Raw genomic sequence first — 17,243 nt, forward strand, 5'->3', positions numbered from 1 at the left:
TATAGTAAGTATATAAATATTTACAAATTGATCCACTTATTTTATATATGCTTCGCAATTGATTTAAGCTAATATTTATTTCTCAAATTGACAACTAAACTGATATAAGGACATGATCGATATAATACTAATATTTTGAGAACTCAATGAATACATATCAAATCCAAGTTGCCACAAAGCGGGAAAATAAATGTTTACAATTGGATCCATTTATTTTAAATATGCTTCAAAACATATTTGAGTTAATATTTATTCCCCGAACTAACGGCTAAACCAATACAAGGACCGGATCAATACAATACTAGTACTTCGAGAATTCAATTAAAACATTTTGAAATTTAGGGATCAAATTAAAATCCGAATATAATTTAAAGTTGTGTAGTGCAATTAACCCAAAGAAATAAAAATGATAATGTGAATAATATGAAAACAAGGGTAGTTTTGAACTTTTCTAATGACTACATTTCATTTTCCTTTCGCAGCAGCTTATTGTGAATAATGAATTCGTCGTATATTTTCTATTGAAAATTCCCATTTTCTTTTCCACTTCAATTTTTTTCCCTCTCTCTAACAGCGACGATCGATTTTTATTAATTTTCTTTGCCGTCGGATCTTCGGTTTTCCATTTCGATTCAATAAGGTTAAGATTTTCTTTTTGAAATTTTTGATTTTTTTTCGTTTTCTCTTTCATTCTCATTTAGATCTGATTTTTTTTTTTGAATTTGGAGTTTCGTTTGGATTTCTCATTTTATAGATCTATTTTTCATGTATCTAAATTCAGCTGAATTTGATCTTATTTTGATTGATTTTTCCTCTTTTTTTTTTAATTCGTAATTGTTAAAACTTACTCGAAGATTCTTAATTGTAAGATTTGAAGATCTAGGGATCTGTTAGAAATATTGGTCAAAATCGTGATATCTATCACAGATGTCGTTATATTTCCTGTAATTGATCTTCAATTTTTCCCTCTTTGAGTTCTTTGACTTTCCTTTGTCATGTTTTTGAACTTATATGTTCAGTTGGATTTAATTATATTACTTTGTATGCCTGAAATTGGTTCAAGATCTAAGCTTTTCCTTTTTTTTCCCCTATTTCTTTAATGTGACAGGATTGCTTCGTTTTGAACTCAGGCGACGATGAAGAAGGCTATCGGTCAAACTGTTAGAGAGCTGTAAGTGTATTGCTAGATTCTAATTCCCTTATATGATAGCGTTGTTGAATTTGTTTCAAATATTTTATAGTTCAAAGCAATATTTTGGTACTAAATTATCTATGAAAGATGATTATTGGAAGTTTAGTCTCTTTTGAATTAATTTGTTTTATTCCTGCTTATCAGTATCTGCTATAAGCCTATAACCAGTGGCTAAATGTTTTATTTTTCTTATGTTTTTGCAGTAAGAGAGAGGTTAATAAGAAAGTTCTCAAAGTTCCTGGAATAGAGCAGAAGGTAAGAATACTCTAGAAAGTGAATTGTCCATTTAAGTACTTAAAAGGTGATTGTTGCATAATTGTAAGTATCGATGATTGTTAGGCAAGGGGATTTAATAAACTATCTAGATACTGTTTTGATAGATATCATATTTAAAATATGAAACTATGAATGTGATTCTAACTCTGGTCCGCAACTCTAGTAATGGGTTAGTAGAAACTGGAGAGAAGTAAATGTAAGATTATACTACTTAGGTTTGAGATTGGGAACTTATTTAAAATTAATGAATTCTTTGGATTAGTAACCTGAGTGGTATTTATTTTATGATGGTTAGTTTCCTACTAGTCAAAGGCCTACATATGCCGCTTTTTAACCAAGTACTATAAGGAATGGGGACATAATAGTAAAAAGTACAAATGGCTGATTTGGTTTGGGAGAAGAGTTTGCTGATCTATGTTGTTGACATTCAGCGGCTGCCTGTTGCAGGCTAGTTTGATGTTTGTTTGAATGTTTTGGAGCACTTAATGAGGTTTATCAATGGTGGACTTATTCTTACATTTGCAAAAGGATCTTTATTTTTCATATAAATGTCTTATTAAGTTTGGTTAGGTACATATGATGCTCTGGCTGAGCTGAATCTTGATAGAATTTATTAGTTCCAAACTATTTTTTCCATACTTCTTTTTTGTCCTTTTGGCAAGGAGGGAATTGTCATTCAAAGTATAGCTTTAATAAATATAGTATTCTTTCACAACAAAAGTGTCTATGCGGCTAAGCAATAACGTTACTTGTAACACTATTAAAATTTAATTTATCTGCTTGAAATAATTTTTTTTTTCATTTTGTCTTTCAGGTTCTTGATGCTACCAGTAATGAGCCATGGGGTCCTCATGGATCACTTCTTGCAGATATTGCAATGGCTACAAGAAACTAGTAAGCTTGAGAGAAGTTATGTATGATTTTCATTCCATATATGTTACTAGGAAATTCATTCCTATAAATATTCATGCAGTCATGAGTATCAGATGATCATGACAGTGATTTGGAAACGCCTAAGTGACACTGGAAAGAATTGGCGTCATGTCTACAAGGTCAGCAAAGATTTGTTGCATTCATTATCAGTTTATTTCCTCTGCAACATGTAAAAAATATCATACAGAAATCTCATGTAATTGTTAGCATTTTATCTTTTAACTAAATCTCCGTCTTCAATTTTGCAACAATCATTGTGTTCTAACACATATTCTGTGTACTGCATTCTCTTTTCTTTTTTGGTATATATTTTACGTTTCTTCAATGTACCAATGTACTAAGGTATTTGCTTTATTGAGCTTCAGGCTCTGACTGTTCTGGATTACCTTGTTGGTCATGGATCGGAGCGTGTCATAGATGACATAAGAGAACACGCTTATCAAATATCGGTAATTTCTGTTTCTTGATTCTGTATGACAACTTTGCATGCAGTGTATATGATACAATCTACAGCTTACTGTATTTAAATGTTGTGGTCTGATTAAATAATTCTTCCATGTTACAGACTTTGTCCAATTTTCAGTACATTGATTCCAGTGGAAGGGACCAAGGTAACAATGTCCGAAAGAAATCTCAGAGCCTTGTGGCCCTAGTTAATGATAAAGAAAGAATAATTGAAGTAAGACAAAAGGCTGCAGCTAATAGGGACAAGTGAGTCAGCAACATGCCTTTATGCTTTAATCTTGTTGCTGAGTTCAACCATCCTCCTGAATAAGTGTTTTTACTCTAGCATTGACAAATATTGGCGGTTCTTTTTGTTCTATGCTGCTTTTAACATCACATTCACAAGCATGCTGACTTTCAACATGAAAGTTCATCTGTGCAAGAGCATTCATACTTTCAACGTGACAAGTACATGTTTCATGAGCATGCACATATACAGATGCACTTTCTCTCTGTTAGGAAAATTCATGTGTTATGTGGTATCTGTTGTTCACATAGCAGTTGAGAGACACACACGTATGTTGTATGTGAGTTTCAGTTGGAAGCATCATTATCTCCACAGAAAATTGATTTAGATTTTGATTAAAGTGGTTTTTCTCTCCTAAGGGGCAGCTGTATTTTCACTTTCTTGCCATTAATTTTTGGATATTTCTTGTTCATCTGTTCACTGGTGGACATCCATATATTTTGTTCTTTCTTGAGTGATAGACACAATCCTTTTAGAATATTAATGCAGAACTGGAACTCAAATAGAAAAAAAGTTTATACTTAATCTAATTTCATTTCTATTTGAGTTTCATTTTTGTGAGTTCTGATAACATTTCTTGCTCATGATCAGTGGGATCTGTATGATTTGCTTTTATTTTCCAATTAGCAGTTTGTTAAATATTTTGCTTTGGAGTTGCATTCTCTATATGAGATTATAAATTAATGGAAAATTTGAATCCTTCAATAATGCATTACTGCTTGTTCTACAGATTTAGGAACACATCAACAGGTGGAATGTATAGGCCGGGTTCAGGGGGATATGGAGACAAATATGATTATGATCGTTATGGAAACAGGGATTATGATGATCAAAATGGTTATGGAAGAGACCGGGAATATGGCTATAGAGATGATGATCGGTATGGCAGATATGGGGATTCAAACAGTCGTGATGGAGATCGTTATGGCAGAGATTATGAAGAACGCTACGGCAGAGATGGTGACAGGGATGATGACTACCGAGGTAGAAGTAGAAGTGTTGATGATTATCAATACGGCACAAGATCTAGGAGCTCTGATAGAGACCGTGCTTTTGACGAGGATGGTGCTTCTTCTCGGTATGCACTTATTTACTTTTGAGACCTTTTTATTGCTATGTTCTTCTTGGGAACAGATTAATGTTGATTTAATTATGTTAACCTTGTCTCAATTTTTTGTTGAAGTAATTTATTTTCCCTTTCATTATGGGTATCATGAAAACCATACAAAATAGAAGGTGTAAATATTAATAGTTTGTGTTGCACTAGAGTAGGATTCTTAAATGGTGCATTCACTTGGTAATTTTCAATGCAACATTTCTATCCAAATGAGGTTTTGGTTTTCATTTCACCAAGTCATGGAAGATTTTATAGTTATGATCCTTCCTCGTCAATTTCAAGCATACTGCTCATACTTTCGTGGTAGGCTTGAGACAGAATGTAATTAGCATGACTATCATCACTGCAGGGGCAGCGGTGCTAGAGCTGATGATCACTCTCAAGATGGAAGGTAGCCATGAGTGGATGCAGTCAAAACTTGTATTAGTTGATATATATATATTTTCTCAAAGGAGATCACAGCCTAGGAATAAAAGAAGAGATTGCAAGTGCTGAATTCAAACTTTAGACTTGTTGGATGCCACCTCTTATGGGTGTCTGCATGAACCAACTAGGCTAATCTTTGATTCTAGTTGATCAATTTTTTTATTAGATTGGTTTCTTGTTTCTGAAATTTTCTGAATATATATATTTTGTTCAGGCGGCATGAGCGGAAACAATCTGAACAAAATATTGGTGGTCCTCCTAGTTATGAAGAAGCAGTAAGTGAGACTCAGAGTCCTGTTCGTGGTGAAAGGTATTGCCTTTCACCTTAAACTCTAGAGACATCAGACATGTTGCTTGGAACTGTGTTTTGGTTTGTTGCTGCATTCTGAAAAGATGTTTGATAATAGGGTTGGCCAAACTTCTGTAGCAGCTGCTCCTGGGGCTTCTCCTCCTCCTCCTACCAATAATCCTAACCAAGCAGCCTCTGATCTTAGTAATTCAGCTTCTCCTCCAAATCAACAAGCAGAGGCTTTTGATGAATTTGATCCCCGTGGTTCATTTTCAGGTATAAAATTCTATGGTTTCTATGTTCCAGTTGCATTACCTGGATGGTCATTGTTTATTGCTTTGATGTGCTGGTCTTTTGACTTGAAATATCATCATGCGAAGTGTAAATTTCTGAGTCGTCTAAATATTAAGTTTGACATGCTCTGTTGCTTCACATTCCATGCTGTTTTTTAAAATTTTTTATGTGGTAGTTTTTAGTGTATTTTATATCTGCAAAATGTATATTTCTTGCCAAATGTTGAATCATTTAAATGCGGATATTACTTGCTGGGGGAGCTAAGCCTTTTGCAGTTGGTTATCTGGTATTGACAGTTTTAGTGTTTTGATGACTTCTTATTCAATTTTGTGCTATATTTTCTCAATCCATATGAAATTATTGGTTGGAGTTTCATGTGATTGCATGGAACTTAATTTGGAATCTTTTGATGCCATTCCATTTATCCCTTGTAACTTGAACTTATTTGTTCATCTTTTGCTCATCAATTATAGTTGCCCCAACTCCTGCTCCTGTTCCTGCTCCTGCTGCTGTTCCCACTGCCACAGCTGTCCCTGCTACTGCTGTTCCCACTGCTTCGACCAATGCTGAAATAGACTTGTTGGATGCTCTGTCAGATTCTTTTGCCATTGTGCCAGTTACACCTGAAATCCCTGCTACTGAGGCTGATGCCCCTGCAAACTCTGGTGCTATGCCCACCTTTGCTGCTAATCAGTCGGCATCTAATTTTGGAAATCAGGTAACATGGTCCATTTAATATTGAGGGATCAATACAAGGATTTCATTAACCCTGTCTACAATATGTCTATTTATGGTACAACGAATTTGGATAAGCTGTTCTGTTGTTGCCTAATGTGTTTCATTTTTTCTTTTAAAGTTGTATATTTGAAAAGCACCTAAAAAAAATTGATAGTTAAAAATGAATGAATTATTGAAATCCTGTGTACAATAGTAAGGGTAGCATAAAGTTATTAGGGTGAATTTGTTGCCATACTAAAATTTTTAGGGGATATTCCTGATTCAGGGTTTTGATGATCCATTTGGTGATAATCCTTTTAAAGCTGTCGCTTCAACTGACTCTGCCCCAGCTGTACAACAAATTTCCACTTCCATGCCTACTTTCCAGCCTGCTACAAACCAAAATGAAGTAGCTCAGCCACCTTCTGCAAGTTCCGAGACAGTCACAAATTTTGACTTTGGGAACTCATTCTCTGCAAATGCTTACTCTGCACCCAATAGCACAAACTCCCAGTTTCTTCCTCAAGAAATGTCAACTCAAAATCAGGGAAGTGCTTATAGCCAAACAACACAGCCAGGTATCTATGGTCAACAGGCACAATCAAGTGCTAATATGTTCAGCCAACCGACACAGCCAAGTGCTAATCCGTACGGCCAACCTGCACTGCCTGGTGCTAACGCATATGACCAAGTTGGACAACCTAGTTCTAATGCATATAGCCAATCTGTGCAGCCGAGTGTTAATCCTTATAGCCAACCGCCACAGCCAGGTGCTAATCCCTACAGCCAACCTGCACAGTTTAACTCTGGGAACCTATCACGGCAGGGTTCTCTTGTTCCAGTTTCTTCACAGAGTGCTCACCAAATCACAAATTCACCCGCTGTACAAAATAACAATGATTTCCTAAGTGGCTTAGTTTCACAACCAGGGTCAAAGCCAGCACAGACGGTTACTCCCTCATCAGCGGGAGCACTTGCTATAGTTCCACAACCCTCAAAGGATAAATTCGAGCTTAAGTCGGCGGTTTGGGCTGATACATTAAGCAGAGGATTGGTGAATTTGAACATATCTGGACGTAAGTAAACATTATTCTTCTCTAAAAATTGTCATCAAGTATGTCCTTTCTGCATGATCTAACTTTGTTGTTTTTGGTATGCAGCTAAAACAAATCCGTTGGCTGATATTGGAGTCGACTTCGATGCTCTTAATCGGAAGGAAAAAAGGATGGAAAAACCTGCCCCAAATGCAGTGACATCTACTGTCACAATGGGTAAAGCAATGGGATCTGGGTCTGGGATTGGTCGTTCTGGTGCTAGCACTCTTAGACCTCCAGCAAATCCTATGATGGGTTCTAGTATGGGTAGCATGGGTATGGGCATGGGAATGGGTGGTGGACCTGTTGGAGGCATGGGAATGGGAGGAGGCTATGGTGGTATGAATCAGCAACCAATGGGCATGGGGATGGGGATGGGGATGAACAACATGGGCATGAATCCAGGCATGGGGATGAATATGGGAATGGGACAAAGACCCCAAATGCAAGGAATGCCCGGCGGTTATAACCCTATGACGGGTTCTGGCAGCTATTCTCAACAGCCATATGGTGGTGGTTATCGATGAGAATGGGTTCCTATCCCGGAGAAGAGGAGTAAGGAAATTACATACAAGCTTGTGATATGAGAGAGTAAAAAAGAGATGGGAAAATAGCTAAAACATTAGACGTTGGGAATGGAATCCCAAAGTAGAAGCAGTAGAGTCGCACATTTGTGTTGGCAGATGAGAACCATGTTTTTTATTCATATTATTGTCATTCTTGGTTAAGCTATTGCAGTGTTTGGGCCATAATCACTCCTTCCATTGATTACTGGTTTGAGCTGTTGTGAAATTGTGTGGATGAAATGGTATGATGAAGCTTCATAAATTCTGTAATTAAGCTCCAATATCTTATTTTAATTTTTTTTAATAAATTTCTGCAATAAAATTTTAATATGCAATCCATTTACAAAATGTTTGTGTTTTCTGAAAGAGACAAGTCCTTGTTACTTGAAAAATTCGTGTCCTTTATCAAATACGTAGAGCTGAAGCATCCACAACAAATACGTAATCAAGCGCTAAACCTAATTTGAATGTGCAGCCAAAAGATAGTGAAATCATTTTAGATAAAGTTGTATTGTCAAGTAAATTTATATAAAGAAACAAAGAGAAGCATTCGACAATACCTTTATTATTGTAAGTATAATCATATTCCCAAATTATAAAATATCAACATTTAGCTTTAGATTATTATATGACATTTATTTAAAACTTAAATATCGAAAAAATCAAAGTACAATAACAACAATTAACATCACAAGTAACAAGGTAAAGATCAAATATTGTTTTCCAGTCTTGAGTTTTCTTGCAAATAAAGTGACAGGTTTCAAATATGATAATATTTGAATTGTTATAAGTGTCACATGCACTAACGCGTAAAACGGGGTGCTATATAATCCCTGTGGACAATATATATGTACTCCGACTTTGAGCATTCAAGAGTCGCATCTTCACAAGGTTTATCACATTTTTCACAACTTGGGTAATAATACTTCTTTTTCACGATGGTGAGTGAGTGCGGATGATCATTTTCTTCATAAATGCTCCTGAGTTTGAGGAATGAATATTTTTCAAGAACACAACCAACATGAGCAGAAGTATTGCATGTTGCACAATGATAAAACCAACGATTTGGATCTCAACTTCACAGATATCACAATGATGACTTTCTAAATAATTGTTATCATCATGATCAATAAGTAAAAGAAGATGCGTATCACATTTGTAGCGAGCTATAATTGGAAGTAAAAAACGTTCAAGATGTAGCACAAAATTGCAATCCTTACAACAAAATGCCCTCCATGTAGTCGTACCACAAGCATTGCATTTCCCATTGTGCTCTCTGTAGTAAAAGAGGATGTTTCAAACATGTTCGAGCACCAGGAGTAAGAGGAATCACACATCGGAGACATTGTTTCCTTACATCCGCAACATTCATAAGCAAAGGTATTAGATATGTGCCAACATTTGTGACACCGAAAAGCTTTGTCGGAAATAAGGGCGAGAGGCTCTTGGCAAGAATGGTGCCAAACATTCTTCATCTTAGGTAACTCAGCACGCGCTTTGTGAGGAAAAAAACACATTCTGAACAGTAGTAAAATGGATACGAGATTGACAACATACACCCGTCGCAACTATTTTCATATCCTCCATCAAAGGGACTTAACATTAGATTTTGCATATGCTTGAAATGCTTTATTTTTGTAGCTTCTCCAACATCGTTCCTCTCAATAGCAATGATGGAACTTTCAATGGGCATCTCATCTTCATTTTCTACTATTTCATACGAATATTTATCCTTCATTGCACACTTCACATGGAATATAACACTGCACTTTGAACAATATTGACTTCATCATGGCACATTATACAATCCAAAACTCTAAAGTTTTCTCAGTGATGGAAATATGTGTGAAGAAGGCGATGGTCATGCCACTTGCTTTTGATAATGCGAGGCAATGAAATGCAATTTTTATGGATTATAATGTTGCATGTACCACATGTATAGGCAACATGATTTCCTTCTGTGCCACACACATCACAAGTGAATGGAACTTGTCTCTAAAACAAGGTGAATGGATGTTCATGATTGATACTCTTAAGAACTTGTCATGGTGATTGTGATGTACATTCAATGTGAACAGTAAAGTTACAAGGTGAACAACCATAAACAAATCCTATACCCTTTCGATTGGTTTCTCCGCATATCTTGCAAGAGAGCTATTCGGTATTAAATTGTAGAACAAGAGGATGCTTGCGATGCCACACAAGGTTCAGTTTGAAAGAAAGCTCAACGCATTTCTTATGTAAACTAAATCCATAGTCAAGAGAAAAGTAAGTATAATTTGCTAATGGTTCCAAACACCAAAAGCAATTACCAACATCTTCAAGTTCTTCATCGCCATTTTCAGTGGAAACCAATGGATGTTGAAGGGCAGCATGCTCAAGCTCTTTCAAATGATTTTCAGCAATATTAAATGTGAATAGAGCACATTTAATATGAAAGTGCAATTCGCAAGAGCAGTGATAAACAAACTTGCCACCAATTTGACGGTAGAAAGTTCAAATGTACTGTCCAGAGGAATAAGGTGGATTTTGCATAAGAAAAGAGGATGGTTGAGATGAAAAGGGTGATTAAGCATCAAAGGTGCCTCAGCACATACCTTGTGAAGGTAAACCCACAATCCTCAACACAGCTAAAACATGGAGTTGACACTTTCTCTCCACACCTTGAGCAGTCAGCTACAATCAGCAGCTGATCTTCATTCAAAAGAAGAAGCAGGTGATGTTGATGACCGTAATTCAGTGACTCCTCCATTTCTCCTTCCTCTTTGGTTTTTTCCGTCGACGTAGCAAGAAAGAAAAAAACAGAAAGTGAATGTTGGAAGTAACATGTTCAAACTCTTTCAATTTCTTTTCAACAAGATTATACATGAATAAATCACCAGCTTTTTTTGACAACTAATCTATTAACTTAAATGTTCACTAAGAGTGAGATAAAAATAATTCCTTGTAGCACTTCTTTTTTCAAATAATTAAGCCACAAGAGAAACAATTAAAGCATAAATCGTATATTATTATGATGATGATCAACTGCAATGCTGTGACATTTTATTCAAATTAAAGAATACAAAACAACAATAAATAATCTAAACCACACAGGTTTCAATCCAATTGGCTAAATTACATTATTTCAACTTACAATTGAAATGCCAATTAAAAGTCTCTACCTCTCAAGAATCCATATTCAGAGCTATATGGGTTCATACATTTTCAGTGAACAAGATAATTGCACTCTGGTTCTGCACATTCCAGAGCGAGCTCTTCATAGGGTTCTTCACATATAATGCATTCAGGGAAGTAATTTATCTTCTTCACAAATGTGAAAGGGTGCAGATGGTCCCCTTCTTTGCAGATACTCCTGATTTTGATAAATGTATATTAACCGAGAATACATTTCACATGGACAAATGTGTCCTAAGTTGTGCAATGATGCTTCAGATTTCTTTTTTTCTCACAAATGTCACAATAATAATGTTTTAAATAATCATTAATCTTGTGATAAGTGAGTACAAGAATATAGTTATCACATTTGTGTTTGACTCTAACCGGTAATAGCATATAAAAAGAATGTACAGAATGATTGCAACCCTTGCTGGTGCATGCCACTTCTAGATCCTCACCACAAGCACTACATTGCCCGTCAAAATCATAATAAAAAAAGTAGGGGATGTACACGTCAGAGCATCAAGAGGAAGAGTTGCACATAGAAGGCAAATGTGCTTTCAACATTCTTTACATTTAAATTTGAAATTAAAAATTAAAGGCTAAACAAACTTTTTTATAAAAAGTAATTAAGTCCATTTTTTTTACTTAATTAAGCATTTGAACTTTTAAAATGTATAAAAAAAGCTCTCAAACTTCTTCAAAAAAGAAGAAGAAGCAATTAAGCCATTGTTTTTTTTTTCACTCCATTGAGTACTTAAACTTTCAAAATGTATCAAAAAGACCCTCAAATTTTTTTAAAATAGCAATTAAGCCAATGCTCTTATTAAAAATTAGAAAAAAGTTATAAACAATAATTTTTATAAAAATTATTAAATTTTAATAAAAATAAAAATATAAAATTTATTAAAAATTACAAATATTTTTATAAAAATCATAAAAAAATAAAATATTGTAAAATTTTATAAAAATCATAAAAAAAATCAACGACCCATAGTTTTTTTTTTCAATTAAAGTTATCACATCATGTTGCAACATAGCGTGATATGTGGTGAAAAATGATAAAAAAATAAAAATCAATAAAAGTTATAAAAAAATCATAAAATACTTCTTTTGGTACGATAATTTTTATATATTTTTTTGTGAAATTTATATTTATTTACATTATGTATAATTTTCTTACGACTTTATAAAATTTTATGATTTTTATAAAATTTTACTATTTTACTATTTTTTTTCTAATTTTTAATATTTTAATTTTTTTATTAAAATTTAATAATATTTATAGCTTTTATTGATTCTTTTTTTATAATTTTTTTTTCTAATTTTTAATAAAAGCATAGGCTTAATTTTCTTTTTGAAAAAGCTTGAGAGTTTTTTTGATGCATTTTGAAAGTTCAAGTACCCGATTGAATGCACAAAAAAATGTAGGGGCTTAATTGCTTTTTTTTTTTTGCAAAGGTTTGAGTGCTTTTGTAATGTATTTTGAAAGTTTAAGTATTCAAATAAGCGAAAAAAAAAAGAAAAAAGAAAGAAAGAAATAGGGTCTTAATTGTATTTTTTGAAAAAAAATTGATGAACCAAAATTAAAAAGATGAGTGTTGAAATAAGGAAAACTTTTATTGTAAAGTTATCAAGGCATTTTAAATAAGACTATGAGTATTTTTGTGGCTTTAGTTACATATTACCCATAAATATATCCAATTTTTATTCTTTAAATTTATATTTAAGTGGAATAAGTTTTTTAAGAAAACTCAAACTCTACTAAAATAAGCAATGGTTAACATTAAATTGACTGATTTTAGTATAAAAGAGTGATTGTAATTAGTGTTAGTGTTATGCATTAGGGATTGGGTATTGGGTTTTGAGCTGAGTACCATGTGCCACTGCCATGTCTTTTTTTCTAAAATAATACATTAATTTGTTTTAATTTTACTTAGTCAATAGAAAATTTTATAATTTATATAAATATGAAAAAGAATGTTATAGTTTTATTCAATTAAAGATGCTAGTCGATACTAAATTATAATTTTAGCATGTAATTTATGTTTTAATTTATTATTGCATAATCAAAATGTTGTCTACCATTACTATTTACCTTTTAATTTCCCAATTTTATAGCTTAATTTTTTGGCACATGTAAATGAGTTTTGGTAGCAATTCCAATTATTGGTTTCACACAAAAGCTAAACAGATTCCTTTATCAAAATAAATAACTTTCCAAAGGATTTACTTCACAAGCCATGCATTAAAGAAAATAACACACAGAAGTCAGGATACTATAGTTTGAAAAATCAAATGTTCGCACAAATTCCAAGTCAAAACATGCTTCCCTTACAATACGAAACCCTAGTCTACATAATAATTACAATCACCATTACAAGTGACCATACTCTGTGTTCTCCGCAAAAGAGAAGTGGTAGTTTTGGACTATAGTCACCTAAACGCCACCTTAGTCCTCCGAATTTTAAAGACACTGTTGGAACAATGGCAGCAGCAAATATCAAACAAAGTTGCTGCACTGTGTTTGCTGAACTAAGCAAGAAGAATCGAAGCAAAGAAAATCAAAGCAAAGCAAGAATTGAACAAGAATTGAATACTCAGCCAAATTGTAACTGAACATTACATTTTTCATTCAAATTTGAAATATAAAAAGAGTTACAATGTACATTGACAGTTACCTAATGTACTTAACTGCCCCAACTAATACAAACCTAATCACTAGCCAAAAAATAATCAAATATAGCTGACCAATCAGCCATTACATCAAAAGATCTTATCACTAACTTAAGTTTAACTAGTATTACAAACAAACTAAAATTGAACCGAACCAAATTACATCAGAACAAAACAGCAAAGTTGGTTGCTTCATTCGGTTCAAAAACCATTCGTGCGCACCAAGCAAAAGAAGCTGAGCTCGATAGCTGCTGGTCTCGACAGTGGCAAGCTTCTGGCTCCATGTTGCATTGCAGTCCAGCTTTCAACACTCCTCCTTGGACTGTATGCAACACATTCCAATTGCACTTCTCAAAGATTCAAATCGAGCAGCCCCTAAGGGCTTGGTCATTATGTCAGCCAATTGTGCTCCTGAGCTGCAATGCACAAGGCTGACTTCCTTTGCTTGTTTAGCCTCCCTAACAAAATGCAGTTTGATTTTAAAATGCTTAGTCTTACCATGGAACACAGGGTTCTTGGCTATTGCAACTGCAGACTGATTATCCACCCAAATTTCAGTTGCTTCATCTTGAGTTTCATTAAGGTCATAAAGCAGCTTCCTTAGCCAAATGGCCTGATTAACTGCTCCTGCTGCAGCAATGTACTCTGCTTCAGCTGTGGACTGAGCAACAGTTTGTTGCTTCTTTGAACTCCAGCAAAACATGCCCGATCCAAGTGTGAAGAAGTATCCAGAGGTACTTTTCATGTCATCGAGGGATCCTGCCCAGTCACTGTCAGAGTAGCCTTCTAGTTTCAGTTGGTTCCCACTTTCAAACATTACACCAAAACTAGCAGTGCCCTTGATGTATCTAAGGACCCTCTTTGCTGCCTTCAAATGTGCCTCATTGCAACAATGCATAAATCTCGATAACAGGCTGACACCAAACATGATGTCTGGCCTGGTTGCTGTTAGATACAACAGACAACCAACCAGGCTTCGATAGTGCCTCTCATCAACCCTCTGCTGATCACCACTGCTAGTCAGCTTTTCTCCTTGAGCCACAGGTGTGCTGACTGCTTTATAGTTATGCATGCAAAATTTGTCTAGGATCTTTAAAGCAAATGAGTGTTGGCTGATGAAGATACCTCGATCAGACTGGTGAACTTCCATGCCAAGGAAGTAAGTCATGATCCCCAAATCTGTCATTTCAAACACTTGCTGCATTTGGACCTTGAACTCATCAATGAGCCCAACTTTGCTCCCTGTCACAAGCAAATCATCCACATACAAGGAGACAATCAGCAAGGTTTCATGTTCTGACCTTTTAACATACAGAGTAGGCTCACTAAGGCTCTTCACAAATCCAAGTTTGGTCAGGTAAGCATCAACTCTGTCATACCAGGCCCTTGGTGCCTGTTTCAGGCCATAGAGGGCCTTTATCAACTTATACACTTTGTCTTCATGTCCAGCAACTTCAAAACCTTCAGGTTGCTCGATGAAGATCTCCTCCTTGAGAAAACCATTCAGGAATGCTGATTTGACATCCAATTGGTGAACTCTCCACTGCTTCTGAGCTGCTAAAGCAAACAGCAGCTTAATTGTATCCAGTCTTGCCACTGGAGCAAAAGTCTCCAAGTAGTCCACACCATACTGCTGACTGTAGCCCTTCACCACAAGCCTGGCCTTGTGCTTGTTTAGTGAGCCATCAGCATTGTACTTGGCCCGGTACACCCATTTAACTCCTATGACCCTCTTGTGTTCTGGTCTGCTCACCAACTCCCAAGTATGATTTTTGTTGATCATTTCCAACTCAGCTTCCATAGCTTTCATCCAGCTTCTGTCCTTAGCAGCCTCTTCAAAGTCTGAAGGTTCAATCACAGCAACATTGCACCTCTGATAGACATCAGCCAAAGTTCTGGTGCCCCTCACTGGTATATCATCAACAGCATCATTACTTGGTCCTTCTTCTGCAGGTTCAGCAACCAAGTCTAACTGGTCCAATTCAGACAAGTTAGCCTCAACACCATTCCAATTCCACACCTTTTCCTCATCAAACTTTACATCCCTGCTGACTAAAACCTTCTTTGCTGTAGGATCATACACTCTATAGCCCTTCTTGTTGCTGCTGTAGCCAACAAGGATTCCTGAAGTTGCTCTGCTCTCAAGCTTGGTCCTTTTCTCTACTGGAATAAGTGCATAACATACACAGCCAAACACTTTCAAGTGTGTTACCACAGGTTTGACTCCATGCCAAGCCTCAAAAGGAGTCTTATCCTTGACTGCTCTAGTTGGCAGTCTGTTGAGCAGATACACTGAGGTGTTAACTGCCTCAGCCCAAAACTGGCTTGGAAGCTTGCCTTGAAACAAGAGGCACCTGGTCATATTCAGCACAGTCCTATTCTTTCTCTCACAGACTCCATTCTGTTGAGGAGTATAGACTGTTGTGAGCTGATGGTGTATCCCAGCACTGTCACAAAGCTTCTGAAATCTCTCAGACACATATTCAGTGCCATTATCAGTTCTCAAGGTTCTAATTTTGCAGCCTGACTGATTTTCAGCATAAGCCTTGAATTTGCAGAAGGCTTCAAACACATCTGACTTTTGCTTCAAGAAGTAGACCCAGCACAACCTTGTTAAATCATCTATAAACAGGGCAAAGTACCTGTTCTCACTGATTGAAGGTGTTCTCATAGGGCCACAAACATCAGAGTGCACCAATTCGAGCTTGTTTTGAGCTCTCCAAGCACTGTCAGCAGGAAAAGGTAGTCTAGCTTGCTTACCAAGCTGACAAACCTCACAAACATTCCCACTAACCTCAATTTTTGAAATGTCATCAACTAAATTCAGCCTATGTAACAAATCAAGAGATCTAAAATTGGCATGGCCTAGTCTCTTATGCCACAAATCAGTGTTATCAGCAAGGCTGGTGTATGCCTTTCTTTCTACTTGGCTAACATCCAGCATGAAGCATCTATCGGTCATGGAGATTGAGATTAACTCCAGACCATTCATGTCTTGAACAGTACAACAACCATCCTTGAAAACCAATGTATAGCCCTTTTCAACTAATTGGCCTACACTGAGCAAATTCTGGTCTAAATCAGGTACAAAAAGCACATCTGTGATCAGCTTGTTACCTGAACCAGTGCTAACCAGCACACTGCCCTTGCCCTTAGCCTCAATCAGCTTGCCATCTCCAATTCTAATCCTCGAGTGGAAGCTTCTGTCTAGGCCCTTGAACAGCTTCTCATCTGCTGCCATATGGTGTGAGCAACCACTGTCTAGTAGCCAATCATTGCTGGCCTTGGTTGTGCCAACAAAACAAGTTGCAGTGAACACATGCTCCTCCTGAGCTTGAATGTCCTCAGCAGGTCTAGCTTGTTGCAGAGCAGCCTCCCTTGGTTTGCCCTTACACACCTTTTCCACATGGCCAAACTGCTTACACTTTCTACACTGTATATCTGGCCTAAACCAGCAATACTTTTCTGAATGTGTTGTCTTCTTGCAATGAACACATGGTGGGAACACCCTTTTTGCTTCATCTTTTCCTGACTTGACTCTTCTATTATGCCAGGGCTTCTTGCCTTTTGTACTCACACTCGAGCCTTCACTGGCTTTAGCCTGGAAAGCAGCTTCAGGATTCTCCTCCTGCCTATTTGCCCTCCTTTGCTCAAGTGCATACAGGGAGTTTATTAGCTCAGACAATGAAATGGCTGATAAGTCCCTTGAGTCCTCAAGTGAAGAGATTTTTGACTCAAATTTCTCAGGGAGAG

At 36.0% G+C, this 17,243-nt stretch overlaps 1 protein-coding gene and 1 long non-coding RNA gene across 3 annotated transcripts; one reads left to right on the top strand and one right to left on the bottom strand.

Annotated features, from left to right (window-relative positions):
- Nucleotides 1–453: 453 nt before the first annotated feature.
- LOC107927451 (clathrin interactor EPSIN 2) lies at nucleotides 454–7,925 on the top strand. Of its 2 annotated transcripts, XM_041088162.1 has the most exons (14): nucleotides 454–640; nucleotides 1,109–1,171; nucleotides 1,396–1,447; nucleotides 2,283–2,362; nucleotides 2,442–2,520; nucleotides 2,767–2,850; nucleotides 2,967–3,112; nucleotides 3,883–4,230; nucleotides 4,619–4,660; nucleotides 4,910–5,005; nucleotides 5,103–5,260; nucleotides 5,752–5,996; nucleotides 6,282–7,071; nucleotides 7,156–7,925. In XM_041088162.1, the coding sequence occupies exons 2-14, from the start codon at nucleotides 1,137–1,139 to the stop codon at nucleotides 7,614–7,616; spliced, it is 2,616 nt and encodes an 871-aa protein (XP_040944096.1). In that variant the 5' UTR covers nucleotides 454–640; nucleotides 1,109–1,136; the 3' UTR covers nucleotides 7,617–7,925. The 2 variants fall into 2 exon arrangements, with proteins under 2 accessions (XP_040944096.1, XP_040944097.1); XM_041088163.1 differs by lacking the exon at nucleotides 4,619–4,660.
- Nucleotides 7,926–8,804: 879 nt separating this feature from the next.
- On the bottom strand, nucleotides 8,805–10,981 carry LOC121214468 (uncharacterized). The gene is made up of 3 exons (XR_005910083.1): nucleotides 10,820–10,981; nucleotides 10,253–10,418; nucleotides 8,805–10,160 (listed from the first exon to the last, which is right to left on the bottom strand). It is a non-coding gene; the product is annotated as an uncharacterized lncRNA (long non-coding RNA).
- Nucleotides 10,982–17,243: the final 6,262 nt, after the last annotated feature.

Source organism: Gossypium hirsutum, chromosome A02 (assembly GCF_007990345.1).
Source record: "Gossypium hirsutum isolate 1008001.06 chromosome A02, Gossypium_hirsutum_v2.1, whole genome shotgun sequence".
NCBI lineage: Eukaryota > Viridiplantae > Streptophyta > Magnoliopsida > Malvales > Malvaceae > Gossypium > Gossypium hirsutum.